The following is a 21,263-nucleotide window of genomic DNA, read 5'->3' on the forward strand; positions in this document are numbered from 1 at the left end:
AACTAAATTGCTACTTCCTCATGTTTTCAACCCACTGAAGCTATAGACCTATCATAGATCAGTGGGCGGGATGTCATCTAAAAGCAACATCTGAAGCTATGCTAACAGGCTCTGTTGAGAACACTGAGAAGAACTGAGAGTGGCAGACAGCAGGTTTAAACTTCAAACTAATGTGGATGAAGGGGATTTCGAAGGTCTTATGCTCTTGGCTGTTTCCATATAGCAACGAGTGGTTGAGGCTGAATCAACGTGTCAAAGCATTCGTGTGCTTTTTAAAATGCCCTGTGAGCAGAGCCGCTGTCGAATCTGCGGCAGAAAAAGCATTAATTATGGAGGGATTTTTTTTTTAAATGAAAAAAAAAAAAAAAGATCCAGTTACAACGTCTTCTTTTGTGAGACAGGGCTGCAGTATGTTAATGTATCAAGAGCAATGTGTTACTCTTCACTGATGCAGAAGGATAAGGATAAACTTTATTGATCCCCCAATGAGGGAAATTTGGTTACAGCAGCTCCAAAAAGAAAGGAAAACAGGGAATATAAACAGCATCGATAGCAAAAAAGTTTAAAAAGCTTTGAGCAAGTTTTAATCAATTAAAGGGAGAAAAAAATCTAACAGCATGAAATAATACTAGGAAATAGAATAGATAATTATTTGTTGTGAGGCCTCTTATATTTTTACACACAGAACCAAAGCAACACGTATTTTAGTGTTTTTAAAAAAATGATTCTCTAATCTCCAAGTTAGAAACAAATATTTACTGTAGATTACAGAAAAAAACTGAAAGAATGATTTAATAAGTGGATTACAGAGAGAACAACAACAGACTATTTATTTAGGCATGAATACTGAAATTAGATGTAACTTACAGTTAGAGGGCAAAACGCAGTATTAGCAAAAAAGGTTGTCATTTTTAGCGGGAAAAGGGACATGGCAAGACATTTGATTTGACACTATCGACAGCCCTGCTTTTCTATTCACTTGTGTTTCAGTAAGGGGCAGGCAAAATAAGATTTTTCTCCCCCCAGCTCCTTCCTTCCTCAATATTTACACTATGGTTCCTTCCAAAGCATGGGGTGTGAAAACATTGTGATAAGTTTTCTTTTATGATAAACTGTGAACATTTCCACGAGTGGAACAAAGACAAATAAACGAAAACAAATGGCGGAAATCTTCTCACCTGAAGAGACGCCTCCCTCGATCCGACTACTCTCACAGCTCACTGTCTTTGACTCTGTTAGGACTGTTGGCCTGTCAGAGCAATCAGAAGCAGTTTGATTAATGTTACATCCACTCACCAATGTACATATGCATTCATTTTGTGTGCAGCCAAAAGAAAATGTCATTTTTATAGAAAAAATAAATCTGTCTATAATAAAAATAAAAGTCAAGGCCTTTTGCATCGTCAGTGGTGTCTTACTCCAGAGTGGCTGCTCAGGCTGACAGATGTCTGCAGAAGAAATGCTGGCCCCTCTTTGATCAGACGTCGGCATGTGATCTGGACAGGCCAGAGAAAGGGAGGAGGACTTGGGGGGCTGTCACCACATGACACGTAAGTGCAAACAAGGTCAAAGATCACTGCTTGCCTTGTTATTTATTTACCACTGTCAATAAAATTAGAACAACATGGAATCACATTCAGATTTTTAGAGAGGTGCTACCTCTGAACGGTCACAGAATAAAACACAGATCTCGATATGCATCACTTAAACTTAGGAATAAAACATTGTTCAGCAAAAAAACTTTAAAAGTAGTAAGAACTCACTATTTATATCACCTAGCACTTTTCCACACAAGGCAAAAAGTGAGTCAGTTGAGCCAAATTTCTGAGAGAATTCTGACTATTAATACATCTTTGCTTTTCATATAATTTAACATCTTATCATGTAGTGTTTTTGATGGCAATCTATCAAATCAGAGTAGTTTTCAAATTTGACATTATTGACAATGACAAAATGACAATAAACGACGAGTGTAGTCTGAGAGGAAAGTCTGTTGGATAAAAATGATCGACACATCTGTAAACAAACCCAATCTAAAATTTATTTTTCAACCACAATATTTGATGAGTTGTGTTAAAAGGTATAGCCGGCCTGTTGCAATTCTTTGTCTGTCAAAAATAAATCTTTTTTGATGTTGACACAAAGTGTTTTAAGCTGGTAAAGCAGTGACATCACTAAAGTGACAGAATTTTGAATAGACTCTGGCTTGTTCTCTTAAGTAACCCCCTGTGTAAAGAAATACCCCTTTAAAGTTTGGACATCGTATTGTTCTTTATAATAAGCATGAGCCTTTTTTAAAAAAAATTCGTAATATTTTAAAAGAAACTAAATGTATTTCAATCAGGAGAGACAAGTGATATTAAGAATGAATTTATTACAGTGAAAAAGTGATTGACAGAATGAGATTTGACAGAATGTTTTGGCGCTTGGACTCTATGGGGTGGAAGATGCGATTTAGTGATGAAGTCCTGCTCGTCATTAGGATAGATCCCCCCCATGGAGTCCAGACCCTGGTGGTGCAGGACTGATGATTTGATGAGACCGAGTTGGAGAAGAATTGATGGGAGTTGACTCTGCTTCTGAAGATGGCGGTGATGGGGAGGTGGAGGGGCGCACGAAGCCAGCTTGAAAGAACTAGGGAAGAAAAAGGATCATATTTAAAAGGAGAGCTGAACGATGATAGGCCGAAAACGAAGGAGGAACGCTGCGCCATTGGTTAGATGAGGTCCGGTGACAGAACAGCTGATGAACCCACGGACGGCCCAAACTGACAGCTCGAAAATGACAGCGTGAAAAGAGTGACTGAGAAACCTGATGGTGGATCACTTAAAGTCTTCCTTACTGAACTTTCGCTAAGCTTCATATGTGGTTTACTTGGTAGAGTAAGAAAAGTACATTTGGGGAAAGTGCACCTTGTAACAGACCAACTCATTTAATAAAAGTTGACTTCTCAACACAGTTGTTTATCAGTATTAAATGCACGGCGACCTGATACATAACTCTAAGTGACTCTTAAAATACCTTAAATTATGTTGTCACTTCCTGCATGGGTCCATACCATGTCCATACATCGCAGTCACCTCTAAAGTGATAGGTTGTTAAAAGAAATTTTGCTTCTCCTTGTGTTGCCAATCGCCCTTGAAAATAAAGACGTTTTAGATGTAAGCACTTATAAGCACATGGACACATCTAGAAGAGAAAAAAACGTGATGTTCTGCGATACAGCAAGACGATATTAATACGGCAGATTCCTTTTTTAAAAAATCAATAGTTAATAAAACAGAACTACGACTTTTCTATATTAATTCCTATCAAAAGCTCCCATCAATTCACGTCATAATGAAGAAAACTGGAAGATCCAACAACAGGCAAACAGATTGTAAAAGTTGATATTTCATTGCCATTAATTAAAATTATTTTCGGGAATTGACACCGAACTACTCATGTAATATTGGAAAATACAAATAAGGTCTGACATTGATGTTGTTAAGATAAAAATAGCCTGATGAGGAAAACATAAGAAATGATTGACACATTTTTAAACAGAGTCTGGCTTGTTTAGTTTTTTTTTTAGGGTACAAAGCTTACCCTGCACACAGTACAAAAAAGAGCCACCACAAATACAATCAGTACTTGACCATCTTCCTCGACCTGTCTATTCAAAGCTATGTGTGTAGTAAAAAATGCAAGATTAAAAAAAAGTAAATAAAAAAAACACCATGAAATAAAATGTTGGACTCAACATAAATCAACAAAAATAAAGCACAACATCCAATGTATTAATCCATGTTAACAGTGAAATTATGTTGTGTCTAAATAAAGAGAGTGATTACAAACAAAATAACCCCTGGACAAAATCAATCTTGATCAACCAAATTTTTTTTAAATGTCTGTCTAAATATAGAAGAACAAAGAAAGAAGACACAAACTAGTTTAGTAGGTCTAAAGAGCGACTTTAAAAATGTCCTCAAAAACAAAGTTGAGCCACTCTCAGTGACCTCTCCATCACTCGGCGTAATGGTGCCACCTAGTGGTTGGTTAAGACCCTAATTTGAGTTGAGTGGCTATATCTCAGATCAACCACAATAACCAAAATTATCTCTTCATCTGTTTTTAAATTTTTAAATCAACACACCGTCTAATAATAATAATAATAAGTATAATAATAATTATATGTGTGTATATATGTGTCTCTCTAAAAATAAAGAGATACAGTAGATCCACCCTTATTTACAGTATGACATCACTTCTTGCCTGTTAAATATCTTTAAATAATATCACAGCTTACAGCTATATTATTTTAATTGTTTTAGCTGTTTTTACATACAGACATTTTAAGTTGTACCAATAATAACATTTTATTTTTATGTTTTTTCCTTTTTATTAACACACTGTGTCCTCTCTGTCTTCTTCTTGGATTTGGTTGTTACTGTATGTTTCCAAAACTGTACAAACGGTTTATGACTCCATGCACACAGATTTGTAAACCATTAGAATTGGCTTTACAAGCTTTGAACCTTTCTCAAGTGGGGTACACAGATGCTCTGGGCCCATTTTACACCCGCTTGCGGACTTATCGTGAGACAACTGCGCTCCTACGTCATACCTTTCACAACGTGTGTTTGAGGCAAGAGGAGAGAAAGTATACCTGAAATGTATACTTTTTGCGCTCTCAGATCGTTAATATGACATATAGTAAAAATTGTTGCTTAAATGCAGGCCTTCCGACTTAAAAAAAAAAACAGGACTTGCTGAACTGGCTTCATTTATGCGTAATGATTGAATAACAAGCCGCCCAGAATAAATAAGTGGGCGTGTGTTATTTTCCGGAAAGGTGCGTCAATTTGTGGCAGACCTTATATAACACAGGTGGTCTTTGGAGTTCATCACAGTCAGCCATGGGTCGTCCTGGGGTTCAGACGTTAACATGGACACTGTTTGTCTACCTGAGTTTGATGTGTGTGGATCAAGCAGTGGCAGGGCCGTAAGTTCACTTTTATTGTTGATAAAATTCACACTTTTGTTTGATTGTAAGTTTAGTTTAAGTTTAATACTTTGATGCTCAATTTGTTGTGTGCAGGCAGTTCATGGTCACCATTCCTGCAGTCATCGAGGCTGGAGCTGAAACGCCGTTCTGTGCGAGCCTCTTGAAGCCCAATGAGACCCTGGTGATGACTGTATCTCTGAGGTCCCTGCAGCAGAATATGACTCTCATGGAGGAAACGTCCAGTCAGGAGTTTCATACCTGCATTAAGTTTACGGTCAGCTTTTTTTGTTGCTTAAATCCTCTGTGGAATTTTTGTTGTAACTTCTAAAAACTGCCATATAATGGCTTAATACGGACTCTGAAAATGGAGAATCATAACGCAGGGTGCCAAGGAAATGATCAGCTTTCACAACTATTGAAACCTTGTGCGCAATATTCGGTTTATGTTTATTTTGGCGTCCCCTGTAGACAAAGTGGAACCTCTGATTCTGTGCCTATTCCCTGCCCTCATCAAGCGGTTACACGTTTAATATATTATCTGGAAAATGTCACATCACTTTACCCACTGGAGCTTAATTTAAAAGATTAAATTTTAATTTCCATCAATGGGGAAACACTAACATGAGAAATCTTATACAAGGCAAGGAACACTGTGATTAAATAGACCGGGGTAATCAAACACAGACACAGGTGAGGACAATCAACAGGAAGGTAAAACAGGCAGGAGTAAAGACAACACTGGGGACTACTATAATCTAAGCAGTTTATTGGTTCTACACTACAATTGGGTCCAGTTCCCTGTTTTCATTCGCAACAATAAGACACTAAAAAATGTACCCTTCTTTCACAGGCTCCTTCAGTTCAAGAGGAAGTCCGGATGTTGGAGGTGCAGGTCCGCGGGGCAACGTTTAACTCAAAAGAAGTCCGAAAAGTTCTGCTCAAAGCCTACCAGCCCAGCACATTCATCCAAACGGATAAACCGATCTACCTCCCAGGACAAACAGGTTGTTAGATAGTTGTCTGGCTTTCAATTTCTTATGACGTAAAATAGGTGTTTATAATTTATTGAGTGGTTGACTTATTGCTTGATGATTAAACAATGTAAGGACATTTGTGTTCCCCTTTAAATGGTACCACAACAAAGAAATGATATACTAGAGACAAATGTCCTTTTTGTGCAAGGTTTAGGTGGATTGAAAGTAATACTCAGAAGATGAGGTTTTTTAACTTCATATCTCTTTGCACATTTCTCAGTGAATTTCAGAGTCGTCTCTCTGGACAGCAAGTTGAGACCTGTCAATCGCTTGGTAAGAGTGTAAACGGCCTTTTCCTGGATTATTATATTTTATCAATCTAAAGATTGGTACTTGGGCTGATCTTATAATAGATTTACTGAAACACTTAAACGTGATGTATTGCTCTAATGTAATGTTTAGCAGTTTGGTCTTGAAACTCGCTAGAAAGCCAACCTAGGTTTATGATGGAAGCCTCAAAGAGTAAAATAAATTCAGTGTTTAATTGCCAGTTAAAACTGGAAATGATGAAACGCAATGATTTTTCTATGGAAAATGAAATGTAACAAAGACACTGGCAACAATGACAGAATCAAAATGTCCTCTAATACAGCTTTCTTTTTTCACAGTACACTGTCATTGAAATTAAGGTAAGAAAACATCTACTCACCTTTTTCGATGTATCAGGACCTGTCTCACAAAAAGATGACGCACACTAACTTGTGCAAACATGTCAAAAAGATGTATAATTTACAAATCATTCAAAGTGTTCCCTTGCACCCCTAACTGCGCTGCAGAGCGAAAATGAATTTTTTTTTTTTTTTTTTTGACTGAAATGAGCTTCATGCTGTCACTTGGGAGAGAAGTTGCAGTTTGGTCCAGGCTTTATTCTGTTTTGAATACATGTTTCTCCTGTATTTTAATTTTGCACCTTCGTCATATACAGGATTCAGCCAACAACAGGATTGGACAGTGGTTACAAAAACAATCCAATGGGAAAATATTGCAGCTGTTTTACTCCTTAAACTCTGAGGCTCGTGAAGGAACCTACAGTGTCATTGTGTCGATTGGGGATGAGAAAATTGTTCACAACTTTAAGGTGGAGAAATACGGTGAGTTATTTCTCCATGCCTTCTATTTCAATACGTTTGCATTGAAGCAATAATAAAATGTTTTTGTCTGCAGTTTTGCCGAGATTTGAAGTCAAAATAGATGCAGCTGGTGAAGTTAGTATCGGACAAGAAGACATCAAAGTTGTAGTTTGTGCAAAGTAAGTCAAGCTTCTTTCATTCGTTCACTCTTAAACAAACTAACAGAAAATGTCTCTATTCAAACGCCATGTTTAATTTGTCTATGTAGATATACATACGGGCAGCCTGTCCCAGGAAATGTTAAAATTGAGATGCACCGACCTCTCAGTCACTATTATACAAGGACCTTTGACGTCACCCCTGATAATCCAGCTCGTGTCCCTGAGATAACACCCCCATCTCACACGGAGATAAAACGGGTAGAGTCTGCTGGAACCTTACATGCATTACTTGACATTCAACATACTTCTAAATACAGAAGAAAGTATATAAAGGCTCCTGTCTTATCATTCCAAAACAAAGAACAGAAGATTGTTTTCCAGCTTGAACCAAGCTCCAACAAAACTGGAGACTGAACCTCAATGTCCTTATTTTGATTTTTAATTAGTCTGTTAAATTAAACTTTTTAGGCGGATAAGACCGGCTGTGCAACTTTTCTTATCAAGATGTCAACTTTCACAAAACTTGACCAAAAAGTGCTTCGAGATTCACTGCAACTCAAGGCCAGCGTGGAGGAGGAGGGAACAGGCAAGTGTCAATCTTGTTTTGAAGTCTATTCATTGTTTATATCTTTGAGCTTAAACACTGAGGCTTCTTGTACAGGTATTTCACACCATAATCAGAAGAGACTTGATATATCCTACGTCATCGGAAAGGTTTTCTTCATTGACACACCCGAGATTTACAACAAAGGATCAGATGTGGAGGGAAAAGTAAGTTCACGCTCTCCTCACTCGTGCATCAGATCCTGAGCACAGTCTCAGCTTTTCGTTTAGTCATGCAACTTTGTGCTTTTAACAGGTCAAAGCTGTGACTTACGACAACACACCCATCCCTGGCATGAAGGTGCACTTGTTTGAGGGAGAGAGGTGGTCGTCACGTCTGCTGCAGAATCTCACAACTGACAGTGAAGGTGTCGCAGCTTTCACGATCAGCACAGCTGAGTTTAAACACGACATCCAGCTTCTTGTAAGTACGATGTGAAACTGCACTAGAAACTAAGACAACATCAAAACACGCGCAGGTTTAGACCTAAATGATCAATACGCTGCTACTGATCATCTCTATGCACAAATATCTGCTTCAGACTGGATTTTGGCGTCTTATGAACAGGAATCTACAGCTTTCTGTTTTGTCGAGTTAATCGTGTTGGTTAGGATTTGGTTTCTTTGCAGGGAAAACGTCGAGAACAGACTATGTGATACTTCTGTTACACCTTTTAGGGATCTGTATGTTCATATAGACGCACAAAAACAAGACGTCAATCTGACATCACTACACACATACTCCCATGTTGTCATAGTAAGTTACACAGAGGGTTGTGAAGCTGTATACTGAGGTTTACATTATAAACCCAAAATGATGTGAAATGAGAATAACTTCAGTTTGAGTTCCCACCCTCTCCTCTGAAATAATACTTGGTTGAAGCTCAACACTCATAGGTTCATTTCTCAACTTCACCCCACGATCTAGGTAAGCAGCAAACCCTCAGTGAGATACGATGGGCATCGATCTCCGTACTACCAAACCGGAGAGCACACGCTGACCTCGGTCAAAGCTTTTGCTCCAGAAACTAAAACAATCAGCTCCCTGGAGGTGAAGAAAAACGATCAACCACTTGCCTGTGATACAGAAGCAGAAATCTTCATCCGTTTCGTTGTAGTCGGAGAAGCTCAAGGCTCTGCAGATGTCATGTATCTGGTGGGTGAACTGTTTGGAAGTCTATTCATGTTCTTCTGACAAACAAGAAAAGCACAGTTTGTAATCTGCCGTAATAAGAATGAGGTGTCACTGTGAGAGAGCGTTACTTATTCAGTGTCTTTTAAACTCCACAGGTCTTATCCAGAGGAGCCATTGTATGGCAAGGATTCAAACAAGTTGAAGTCCAAGATAAATCAGGTATTAAAAGACTGGCTTGAATCAGGAACTTTCTTTCCACGAAGGCCCAGTATGTAACTGTTTGTCTCACCTCTCTGGTTAAAGAGTTCTTCACTGGAAAGAGAGGGAGGCAGGATTTCATATCTTTTTGTATAACCCAGAGGTTATTCACTCGACAAACACAAACTTAACTTTGTTTTAAGGCTGCTGGAAACCTAAACGCACAAAATCCCTAAGGCTGAACAAAAACAATGCACACCACTTTTCCCTGTTTGCAACACATGGGAAATAATTTAAGGACTTTCAGGAACACAAAGAAGTTTAACTTCAGTGACACCAAACTGAAAGAAACTGAACTGCTGTTCTCTCCTTCTTGCAGCTAATCTTTAATATAATTTTTTAAAATTTAGGCTTTCTTATCAATGCAGCAAAAGTTTCTGCAACCATGAGAACTTGAGAAAGTATCGGCTCTGCACAGGGTATCCTGTTAACCATTTCTATATTTCTGTCCGTTTCAGTGACTGAGGGCGAGATGTCCTTCAAGTTCAGAGTGTCCCCTGAGATGTCTCCAGACGTCCAGGTTGTGGCTTACGCTGTCCTCCCCAGTGAGACGGTGATCGCCCACAGTGCTGACTTCTCCACTGAGAAGTGCTTCACTCACAAGGTCAGTGTGTTTTGTCTCACAGACTTTGCTTCTTAAACACTTTTACTGTGTCCCACTGACAGTTTTTCTTTGTCAGGTGTCACTGGAGTTTTCTCCATCCTCGGCTGTCCCAGGAGAGGAAAACATCCTGAAGTTGACGTCCCATCCTGACTCTCTGTGTGGACTGAGCGCTGTCGACCAGAGCGTCCTCATTAAAGAGCCCGGGAAAACTCTGGACGCAGAAAAGGTAAATGCTTCAATAAACCAAGTGTCTATTAGTCTCCATCAAGAACCAGGGGACTCTCTTTAACATGACAGATTTGTCCCCTGTTGGAAACTCATTCAGCTGCCTTTCTTTTCAGATATTTAATCTGTTACCAGTCAGAAAATCTACACATATTCCATACTCAGCTGAAGACCCTTTAGAGTGCCTGACAGGGAGATCAAAAAGATCTATCATGCCACATCGACCACCGCATGCCATAGATGATGCTTACAATGTTTTCCAGGTAATTCTTATGAAATGTTTCAAATATATAAAAGTAAAAAAAGGTTGTATTTAATACATTTTCTGTAAGTTTCCTTTGTTTTATCTAGAGTGTTGGGCTGAAGATGGCAACCAATTTGTTTATTCGGACACCATCGTGCCTCATCTATAGAGGAGAAGAATACCACTGGGGCTTTGGTGACTTTTTGTCTTTCATTTATCGTACTGTACTTGCTCATTGACACTCAGAAGCTGTCAAAAGATTTAAAGCACAACATGTTCTGATGGAATATTTTCTGGTTTCCATACAGAACATGGATTTCATTCCAGGGAGTTTTTTCCTATGGCTAGTGCACATCCTGGCAGCTTTGAGGGAGTTGTGGAGACTGTCCGCAGTTTTTTCCCTGAGACTTGGATTTGGGACCTTGTGGAAGTTGGGTGAGCTTCTATCACACACCTGGCAAAATGTCCCAAAAAGTTTCTACCTTTTACACATGATTGTATGCAGTGACACCTGCAGGATTACATTTTATAGCATGCACTTCACAATAAGCACTACAAACGTTTTGATGTGATTTCAGTAGCTCATTATGTTACACCAGAGATTCCCATTGAAAGCCGTCCTTCTATGTGGTGAGTGGACCGGCTAAAGACTGCACCTCGAAAACCTAAAGGAGAGAGGAACCAAAATTCAGTTCAGACAAAACAACATGCTGGAATGTAACTATTAAAAAACACAAATCTAAGGGCGAGCTCAGGCTGTATAGAGAAGATTTGAGCTTCTTAACACAGTTTAGGTCTTATTTACTGTACCAAGCAGGATCACATCAGCCAATCAAAGAAAAGAGACGAGAACTTGATAAAAATGGATTGACTTAAGAGTTGTTTGTTGATCCATCCTACACTGCTTTGATGCTGATGAACTGGTTGTCATCACGTTTGAAAGCACTGTGCAAACTGGTAATGCTGTTATTCAGAGTGACACTTAATGTAACATTTCCTGATTTCTTCAAGTCATAATGCAGACCTGTGTTCATTATTTTTTTCTGCTTCAGGGAGACTGGAACAAAGGATGTGCCCGTCACTGTCCCTGACACCATCACCACCTGGGAGACGGAGGCTTTTTGTTTGTCACCTCAGGGTTTTGGTTTAGCTCCTCGTAAAAAGCTCACCGTCTTCCAGCCTTTCTTCCTGGAGCTCAGCCTGCCTTACTCCATCATCCGAGGCGAGAACTTTGAGCTGAAGGCGACCGTCTTTAACTACCTGTCCAGCTGCATCATGGTAACCAATGTTTATAGTCAGATTATGCTGTGGCATCCCTTCTGCAGTGAGACAAACATTTTAATCTTCAAGAGCCCCCGGGGTCACCTGGAGTTTACCCCCGCTGCGCTGAGAGGATCCTGTTTTCATCTTTTTACTGAGTTTAATTGGACTCTTATAAAGGTGTCAGGAGAATTAAGTACAGCCGGTGTGGGGCGTCGGTGGGCTGCTGGTTAGTCTGTACAGGTTGTAGTAAATAGTTGTTAGAAAATACGCCATTAAAGCAGATATAGCTTCAGGACTACAACAAGTACTTGTGTCTCTTAACTTCCTGAAATCAGTTAAAATAATGTCAACAAAAACCTTTGACACCCGCAGTCACATAATCAACTTTATTTTCTGGATGAAAAGCTTATCGATGTCATTATGAAGAGCTTGTTTGGATCTTTTTTTAGATCAATGGTTGTTTGCGTTTTGAACATGATAAAATACAGTTGTCTCTTTTCAACAGGTCACTGTGACTCCAGCCCCCTCCTTGGATTACACGCTCACCCCCCTCTCTGGTGACCAGTACACGTCATGTTTATGTGCCAACGAGCGCAAGACCCTCAGCTGGATCATGGATGCCACAGCTTTAGGTGATGGTCAAGTCTATTTGTGTTTGTTTTTAAACTGGTTGTTTTCACTCATGCACTCTAAAAATGTTGAGTTCATGTCAGACCAAGCCGCTCAAAAACAATTTTATACTCATCGTCACCATTCTCCTAAAAAACCCTACAAACTAGTATATAAAGTTACCTTTTTGCCGACACTGAAATGGATTTAAAAATGTTCTCATACAAGTGTAAACAGGCTGTCTGGCATATTGTTGATGTTCTCCCTTTGCTTCAGGGGTTATGAACGTGTCTGTGACTGCTGAGGCTGTGGCGTCTCACACTTCATGTAACAATGAGATTGTGAGCGTGCCGGAGAGAGGTCGCATCGACGTGGTCACAAAATCCCTCATTGTAAAGGTTTGTACCTTACAGCACAATGAAAAAGGATCTCTAACTCATACAGAGAAACTTCAACTGATGTATCAGGGTGTTATTAATCGACGCACTCACCCTGCTTTTACTTGGGTCAGGCGTCTTCAACAGCATTATTTTTGTATTTGAAAGGATTAGTTGGTCTTTATCACTAATGAATACAGTGTCTAATTTAAAGCAGCGTTTATGCATCATAGCACCAGGCTATAAAAAGAGACTGGACATGACATTGAGATCAGCTTTTCTTCTCTGTAGTATCACAGTATTATCATTAGCATCTCATGCTAAATATGTGGAAGTGACATCATTTCTGCTCCTCAGGCTGAAGGAACTGAGGTGATCAAGACCCACAACTGGCTGCTCTGTCCCAAAGGTCAGTGTGGAAAAAGCAAAAGATTCTTCCCCACATCATCATGTCGGTCTTTTTGAATTTTATTCTGAGTCCTCGTTTTGTTCTTCTCTGTAAAGGATTTGTTTTGTGTTTACAGATGAGACTTTGACAGAGGAAGTCGAGATATCGCTCCCTGAGAATGTGATCCAAGGATCTGCCCGTGCTCTTGTTTCAGTCCTGGGTAAACTGATGATTTCTCTTTGCTGCAGTGGAGTGATTGTCTTCACAGCTATTAACAGACTTCAATGTGTGGCTTTGTCCTGAAAGGATTTATGGACCTTAGTATTCATGGTGTTTAAAAAGAGCTAAGTAATAAAGGTGGCGGAAAGCTCAATGAACCTCAGTCACCAATCTTTCTTAGAAGACATTTCTTCTCAACTCATCCAGTTTTTTTTTTTTTTTTTAGATAATTCTGACATTCCCCAGCATTTTCTTTTCTGGGATCTGTTGCTGTAGGTAAAGACAAAATCAACAGTCAAGTCTCAGAAGTTTACTTGCACACATCTAAGTGCTGAAACGTCCTTATCTAATCAAATACCCAAACATCCAGAATATAAATCTCTGTGCTATATAAGCCACAGTCTGCCACTCGGAGAGACCCCCAAAACAAATGATGACACTATCTTCCTTACAAGTCCTTCCGACTGTTTGGAGATTTTCTTTTTAGCTGAGGAAAAATCCCGGATAAGAAACCTTTGGTGAATGTGAAAACTGTGTAGGTGGGTTTTTTTCTTCATGAGACCCAGTGTTGCTGATTTGATAAACTTTTAACCATTTACAGTGAAATTGAAAGTGTCCACAATTGCCGCAATGAATGAAGTCTGTGTTTTTGTTCAGGTGACATCCTGGGCCGAGCTCTGAAGAACCTGGACGGGCTGCTGCGGATGCCATATGGATGTGGCGAGCAGAACATGGCTCTTCTGGCCCCGAACATCTACATCCTCCAATACCTGAAGAACACACAGCAGCTGACCCCGGCCATCATGGAAAAGGCTGGCAACTTCCTGACCAGTGGTGTGTATCTGTTGTTTTCTTAGGAATGCGAAAAATAAAGTATTCAGTCTCTTCCATCTTTCAACTAACCTCATCGTTTTTACTTACTTAGAATAAATGTTGCATGATGTGTTAAAAACAAAAGATTCCTGCAGTTAGGATAGTTATACAGATGCAATAGAAGCTTAGTCTCCAAATGGTTGTCATAGTAACATCACATTTTAAACCAATTAAGAAACAAACCTAATCAAAAAAAAATCTTGAATTCAAGAACTCGCATACTGAGGGACATAACGAAACGTCAGCATCGCCTCAAACTTCCTCTCTGTGAATCTTCCTGAATATTTCCCGTCGTGTTCTCACATCAGCTCACCTGTTGAAAGTGTTCAGTACAATCTGTTTTCATCTGTGATTGTTTAACAGGCTACCAGAGACAGCTGAACTACAAGCATCATGGAGGAGCTTACAGCACATTTGGACGTGGATCAGGGAACACTTGGTGAGAACATTACTGAATCCTATCCACATGTTCTGTGTAGACAAATGTTTCTATTTCTCCATTATGCATTCAGGTTGTTGTTGTGAATGTCTAATCTAAGTAAGGTTAAGATCCTTGTATGGTTGGATGTAGTGCAGGACAAACACTCTTTCAGTCTTTAAATTTCTTTAGCTGCATTATCGATCTTTTGATACTACTCAGAGACATGGAAAGAAATGTTTAAGCCCCTTGTTGTTGTTACTTCTCTAGAGAGACAGGAAATGTAAGGGGATGTCGTGCACCAAACAAAGGCAGGATTGGGAGTAAAGAGGTTCATTATCCAGAACACCCTGCAGCCAATCAGAATCAAGTCTTCACTTAGATGTTGGTGTAACTTGTTTCATGTTCTCAGGCTGACGGCTTTCGTGCTGAGATCCTTCGCCAAAGCACAGTTGTTCGTCTTCATCGACCCAGAAAAGATTTCAGAGTCAAAGTCTTGGCTGGTGAGCAAACAGCAGGAACATGGATGTTTCCAACAGTTGGGGAAACTCTTCCACAACAGAATGAAGGTAAACACAAACTGTCTGTGTAGAAATGACAAACCAGTCAGCTCTGTGGGTCAAATTGAAAAAAAAAAGGCTTTATCGGCACATATTTACATTTCCAAGGTGAAAATGATTCTGTTAATAGATACGGAAGAGCTGATTTGTTTCATATCTTATCAGCTTAGAGAAAACTGTGTGCAGAATTGTAATTTTGATTAAACTTCAGTGTTATTGTATCGTTGGACATCCCTGTCACCGTTTGCTTTCTCTCTTCAGGGCGGCGTCTCTGATGAAGTGACTCTCAGTGCGTACATCACTGCTGCCTTCTTGGAGATGAACTCGTCTGTTAATGTAAGTACAGACTTGTTCAACAGCTTTGTTGTGTGTGTTATATTATAGAGGTAAAACAACAACGTCACACTGAATTAAAAAGAGGAGTCGAGGGACGTTGAGAATGCCCAAATTAAAATCTTAAAGAAAGTGTAGGTGACTACAGCTGATGTGTGCTGTCAATGATTTAACCAATCAGAGAGCAGTAGAGCACCAGGAGCTGCAGCATGTGCTTCACTAAAGAGACACATTCAGAACAAACAGAGGTTTGAGCTTTCTGTCAGGACAAACGGTTCCATCAAAAACACAAAAAGAAGCTCTGGACAGCCAAAGTGAAAGTCAGTCAGTGAAACGGCTTTAACTGATTCTGCTGACTGTTTACCTTTTGTGCCATTAATCTCTGGAGGCTGATGTGATTTGTATCTCGCAAACTTTAATTGTTTTCTTCACTTAACCATGAAAATGATGGTGGCAATTTTAAATAAGAGATGGATAAGTCTGGACACGTCTTCTAGGTTTTCTTTATCCAAGCATTTACCCAAATCCAAGATGATCAGTCCTTCACTGGCCAGCATGTCGTATTTTTCTGCTGTTCTACCCAATTAAAGCATTAATGCATGCTCACTGCAGTCGATGTGCAGGAGGACAGTCAGACGTGCAGATATTAGCATGTCTATAGACGGGGGCAGAAATGAGCAGTGCTCATTGGTACCATTTCAGTGACGCACAGATGACTCTTTATTAAAACAAGATTATTTTAAATGTCAGAGTTTTGACGTCACATTTTAATTTATTTATTACGATGATTACTTCCTTATCAGATCATGTTGCTTCTTAAACGTGTTGCAGGATCCTGTGGTGAAAAGCAGCCTGTCCTGCCTCAGGGAGTCAATCGATGACCTCAGCAACACCTACGCCACCGCTCTGCTGGCGTACGTCTTCACCCTGGCAGGTGACATGGAGACCCGTGCTCACCTTCTGAGACACCTTGACACAGTTGCAATACAAAAAGGTGAGTCTTCCCCCTCAAGGAACCCCCTCTGGTATCGTAGCTCTGACAGTATAGCTCACCATGAGTGTGTTTGTGTTTCAGGAGGTTACCTCCACTGGTCTCGGAGCGCAACAGACACCTCCTCTCTGTCTGTGGAGATCACCTCTTATGTGCTGCTGGCCAAACTCAGCATCTCTTCTCCCACTGCTGAAGACCTGGGATACTCCACACGCATCGTCAGATGGCTGACCACTCAGCAGAACTATTATGGAGGCTTCTCCTCCACACAGGTAACCCTGAAATAGAGTCAAAGTGAACTTTTTTAGAAGAGAAATACACTACAAAAAATGTTCTCAGACATGCCTGTGACTCAACTAGAAACTCTTTTTAGAAACCAAGTTAGCCAACAAATTTGATTGTACACAAATGCATCAGGAAGGGAAGAAGGAAAGCACAGTTACAAAACATCTAAAGTCTTTTGTTTTCTTTAAATGTATTTTCTATAGTTTTAGTTGTTTCTGGCATTGCTTTTGTCAGCCATCATTTCCTCCTGTAAATAAAGCCTTCATAACAAATACTACTGATCTCGTGTTTGTCGTAGGACACAGTGGTGGCTCTCCAGGCTTTGGCTCTCTACTCCACCCTGGTGTTCAGTCCAAAAGGTTCCAGCACGGTGACGATCCAGTCTCCCAGCATGCAGCTGTTCTTCGACGTGAACCAAGAAAACAAGCTGCTCTACCAGGAGCAGGTGCTGCAGGGCGGGGCCGAAAAGTACAGCCTGCAGGTGAAGGGAACGGCGTGTGCTTCAGCGCAGGTCAGTAAACGTGTAAACAAATTGGTGCTGATAACACTAATAGAATCCTCTTGAGGGTCCAGGTGAACATGTGGTATGTTTTATTACTGTCTCCACTGTGACCCATTCACAAAACACTATCTGTCTTGTAAAAGGAGAAAACAAGTTTTAGGTTCACTGCTCCTGCAGCTTGGACTCTGCTGCAGGAGGATTTGTGTCTGGGGGAGCGGGTCTCTTAAATGTGTTAAAAAGTAGACTGAAGATGCATCAGGTTACAGATATTAATAATACTTTTCTGCTCTGTGACTGAGATGTTGAATGTGTTTCTGCCTGTCTTACATCAGGACACTTTCAGGAAAGACCTTCTTAATCTCAATGAGGCTTTACTGTTTAAATGAATCTGTCAAATTTCTTTGAGTTATTTTCTGTCAGTACATGTTTGGCCTTTACATGCTGCAAAGAAAAAAATGTACAGCTTCAAAATCAGGTGAGAAGAGTTGAAGATCGTTGTAAACTTGTTTTCCAGATTTCTCTTCATTACAACATCCCAACTCCAACTGCTGTCCGCACATTGATGGTGAATGTCGAACCAGAAGCTGACTGTGGCAGCGCCTCTAACAGACGCAGGCTTTCCCTGAAATTCAAGAGCTTGTAAGTTAAATTTCTACACAAACTGGAGCCAAATTCCAAATAACTTCATAATGGATCACTCGCGTACCTACAAACCACACACAAACTTTAAGTGTTTGTTTGAATCAGGTTTTCTTTTTACTTTTTTGCCTTTTTATGAAGCGGGCTCAAAAGCTGTACAATCCTGATTTGTGTATCATAGTAAAATGCCTTACTGACTGCTGTAGTAAAAGGCACCTGATATTTGCAGCAGCACCCAAACTTCCCCTTTTTCCTAAATTAAATGTATACATATACTCTGTACATGTATAAGCTGTAATGTTGAGAACAAATGAAAGGACGCATCTTATGGTCAATGACTGATTTTGACTTCCAAACATCAGTCTAATCATGTCTTTGTCAGGCCAATAACTGTTGTATGAAGGAGCTTATAGTAACGGTGCACTGAGTACAGGATAAATCCCTGTGAGTGATGTATTAAGTAACTAATTTACTGCTGTGTACAGATACAGCGGAGCGGAGAGCAATACAAACATGGTGATCCTGGATATCAAAATGCTCTCTGGATTTATCCCAGACCCAGAGTCTTTGAAGAAGGTCAGTTATACCTCATTGTTAACTTGAGAGATAATGATGTCATCATGATGGTGATGATGATTTGCTGTCTCCTCACAGCTCAAACGCGCCCTGCTGGTGGATCGTGTGGAAGAAAAGAAAGATCATGTTATAGTTTATTTTACGGAGGTGAGATGAGTCAAAGTGAGAAATAAGTAATGCTCTGCACATTAGTTTCTAACAATATTGTCTGTTTTCTTTCCTAATAGTTGCTGAAAGACACCCCCATCAATCATGAGTTAGAGCTCATACAGAAGCTCTCGGTTCAGAACTTGAAGCCAGCTGTCGTCAAGATCTACGACTACTACCAGCCAAGTGAGCTAAAATTACATTCTTTAAAGACAAAGGCTGACTGTCTGCTAAACACCACAGCCTTTGTCTTTAAAGTACCTTTTATATGTAAATCTAAAAAGTCACTGCTGTTCCAGGTTGGATTGGGGAGCTCAAAGCCAGAGGTAGCCAGAGTCTCTAGCACAGCTGTCTGCTTCACAGTCAAATAAAAGTAGGCTTCTAGCATGCAGAGTTGTTTAGGCCTGAGGGATAAATGGGGTCTTTTAAGAGATGAGCCAAGATTGGAACAGCCTTCCCTCAATGATCTCTAAATGCAACAAGAAAGCTATCATTTTATTTAATTGGCTCAGTAATTTGTTTTTGATCGTTTTCTTCTTTTTTCCTTTCAGGTGACCAGGCTGAGACTCAGTACATCTACCCCTGTGTTACAGGAAACAAAGTGTGAGAGCGGCTTGCTTTCCAAACATTAAGTCATCGGATATTTATTCCAGGGATCTTAATTTTTAGTTTTCACACATGCACTCTTAAAAAAGGAAATTATTCAGTTTACTTTTTTTAAAGGCAGGTTGAACCCCAAATCTTCCAGAGTTGGTTGTTCACACATGCACCTGCGTGTGAGGCTATCCCTGTCTGATACATCCTCCTTTGACCCCACTGGTCTAAGGAGGCAAGATGTAATGTAAACAGCCGTCAGCTTTTTGATTGTCCTGCTGTCTTTTCATTTGCAGCCTTAACACTGATGTTGTCTTGATGCTTCCAGTAAGAGTCTAAAATAAACCTCAGTTTTATTCCAAGTCACATCTGCTTGAGTGTATTTATTTTGTTATAAATGTATTTGTTTTTTGACCACTTGATGGCAGCACAATATGCCGTTGTCCCAAATAAAATGAAAAATTCTTCAACTCATCTAAGCGGATTACTAGGAGAAACGTGTAATGAGACTGGTGCAGGGTTATATTTAGTAAAATGATTTGGAATAATATAGCTGTAAGCTGAAATATTGTTTAAGGGTTATTAACCTGTGACCTCTTCATTCTTACTGACCTTGGATATCATCTGCTTTATGGTTATGGTGGTTGATCTTACACATATTGAGCTCTCTTTTATAAATTGCCTAAATTAAACTTAATGAATGGTAAATAAACAGTTTTCACAGAAGTGTGATCCATTTTGTTGTCGCAGCAAAAATGTTTTATTTGGAGATGCGTAGAAATGCTTAATTAACTTTAGAGTCTCAACCAAGCACCCGGGGGCATCATTACAGAGTGATAGAGTTCTGGCTGAACCTTGTTTTTGTGCACATGTTTAAAGTTACTTACAGTCATTTCTACTCTATTTAGACAGTCAAAAAAAAATATTTTTATTTTTTGTCCAGGGCTTGACTATTTTTATAATCACCCTCTGTCTGTACATACACATGTAACTAGTTTCTAGAAGGTCAGCCCTTGTTTCCAAGGCTCTTTAACTGTCTACAGGTCTCTTTTAACCAGCACACATGTTTCTCTCTTCTCACAGGTTAGGTACATTATGCTATATAAGTTTTAAGTCTAATGCTAAGGCCAACTGCACAGGTTTAACCTTTACTCTTAGTCACATAGGGGCTGCTAAATCTTGTTTGGGGATTATTGTATAGAGAGGGGAGGGGGGACAGCGGGTGTGTATTGTAACCAATGTCTTGTGCCCTGCCTGTCTGTATACTGCTACTGGATGCCCTGAATTTCCCTCGGGATCAATAAAGTATCCATCCATCCATCCATCCATCCATCCAGTTGATGGATATACTCAGATCTGGCATTTTCGACCATCACATTGTATGAGGACACAAGGTCCCTGAGGTAGAGCCTGTGCACCTCAAGGTTAGTGGATTTCCACAGGCGTTCAGTCTTTCGACATAGTCTCTTTAGATTTAGGATGTCTTCATTAGTCCACGGGCGAGCTTTTTCCCTGGTAGAGGAGTTTGTTTTAACAGGAGCCACCTGGTTCAGAATTTCTACACAGTGATTGTTAAAACAGTGAGTGAGATCATCCACATCGAGACAGTTCATGACCAAGACAGGATCAAATAAATGAGAGAAACTATCTGCAGTATTAGCAGTGATAACACGCCTCTGAGACCTGACTGTTGAAGGCTTGGGCTCAGGACAAAAGTGCAGATCAAACAGAACAAGACTATGATCACTCAAATGAACATCATTTACAGACAGTGATAGTACGAATTTCTGTGAATACGTTCAGTTTGGTTACACTTTGTAGAGGTGACTTTGCTGTGAGCAGACTACGATCTATTTGGGGAAGCTATGACCATATTTGAAGAGAAGAATGTCTTTCAAGGTTTTCTAAAAGTATAAATGTATGGCCTCAGTTGACAATGGAATGAGGAATTGTTCTTCTAATAGAGGTTTGACATTGTAAGGGTAAAGGTGATGTGATTCTCCTGACCATGTACAGAAGTATCTAAAGTGGGAAGGAATTTGTGACATCTGTTGAACAGTATATAAGGGCTCTGCAACGACTAATAAAGTGTCTATTTTCTCAGCCTACACAGCGTCTCAGTGTTGTCTGTCAGAATGGAACCACGGCCGTGACATGCTGCATCTTTA

The 21,263-nt window shown here is 39.9% G+C and overlaps 1 protein-coding gene and 1 long non-coding RNA gene across 2 annotated transcripts; one reads left to right on the forward strand and one right to left on the reverse strand.

Moving 5' to 3' along the window:
- Positions 1-1,171: 1,171 nt before the first annotated feature.
- Positions 1,172-3,446, reverse strand: LOC306830973. The gene is made up of 3 exons (XR_013780044.1): positions 3,022-3,446; positions 1,419-1,496; positions 1,172-1,249 (listed from the first exon to the last, which is right to left on the reverse strand). It is a non-coding gene; the product is annotated as an uncharacterized lncRNA (long non-coding RNA).
- A 1,434-nt stretch (positions 3,447-4,880) lies between these two features.
- LOC306830027 (alpha-2-macroglobulin-like) lies at positions 4,881-19,135 on the forward strand. Its single transcript, XM_079353244.1, has 35 exons — positions 4,881-4,984; positions 5,081-5,261; positions 5,838-5,991; positions 6,242-6,294; positions 6,630-6,650; positions 6,947-7,112; positions 7,186-7,270; positions 7,360-7,510; positions 7,721-7,838; positions 7,914-8,023; positions 8,112-8,279; positions 8,784-9,011; positions 9,146-9,209; positions 9,707-9,852; positions 9,929-10,078; positions 10,194-10,340; positions 10,429-10,516; positions 10,630-10,756; positions 11,374-11,599; positions 12,090-12,216; positions 12,470-12,591; positions 12,928-12,979; positions 13,095-13,178; positions 13,835-14,011; positions 14,414-14,489; positions 14,881-15,037; positions 15,290-15,364; positions 16,193-16,355; positions 16,437-16,624; positions 16,936-17,148; positions 17,654-17,778; positions 18,264-18,354; positions 18,433-18,501; positions 18,582-18,687; positions 19,053-19,135. The coding sequence occupies exons 1-35, from the start codon at positions 4,899-4,901 to the stop codon at positions 19,106-19,108; spliced, it is 4,350 nt and encodes a 1,449-aa protein (XP_079209370.1). The 5' UTR covers positions 4,881-4,898; the 3' UTR covers positions 19,109-19,135.
- The last annotated feature ends 2,128 nt before the right edge of the window (positions 19,136-21,263 follow it).

This window comes from Symphodus melops, assembly GCF_947650265.1.
Source record: "Symphodus melops genome assembly, chromosome: 10".
In the NCBI taxonomy this organism is placed as follows: domain Eukaryota; kingdom Metazoa; phylum Chordata; class Actinopteri; order Labriformes; family Labridae; genus Symphodus; species Symphodus melops.

Bases quoted from the DNA above. Each gene is read 5' to 3' on its own strand.
- LOC306830027 (XM_079353244.1), top strand. From the start codon at position 4,899: ATGGGTCGTCCTGGGGTTCAGACGTTAACATGGACACTGTTTGTCTAC. The intron at 7,113-7,185 runs GTGAGTTATTTC...TTTTGTCTGCAG, and splicing joins CTTTAAGGTGGAGAAATACG to TTTTGCCGAGATTTGAAGTC. The intron at 8,024-8,111 runs GTAAGTTCACGC...TGCTTTTAACAG, and splicing joins GATCAGATGTGGAGGGAAAA to GTCAAAGCTGTGACTTACGA.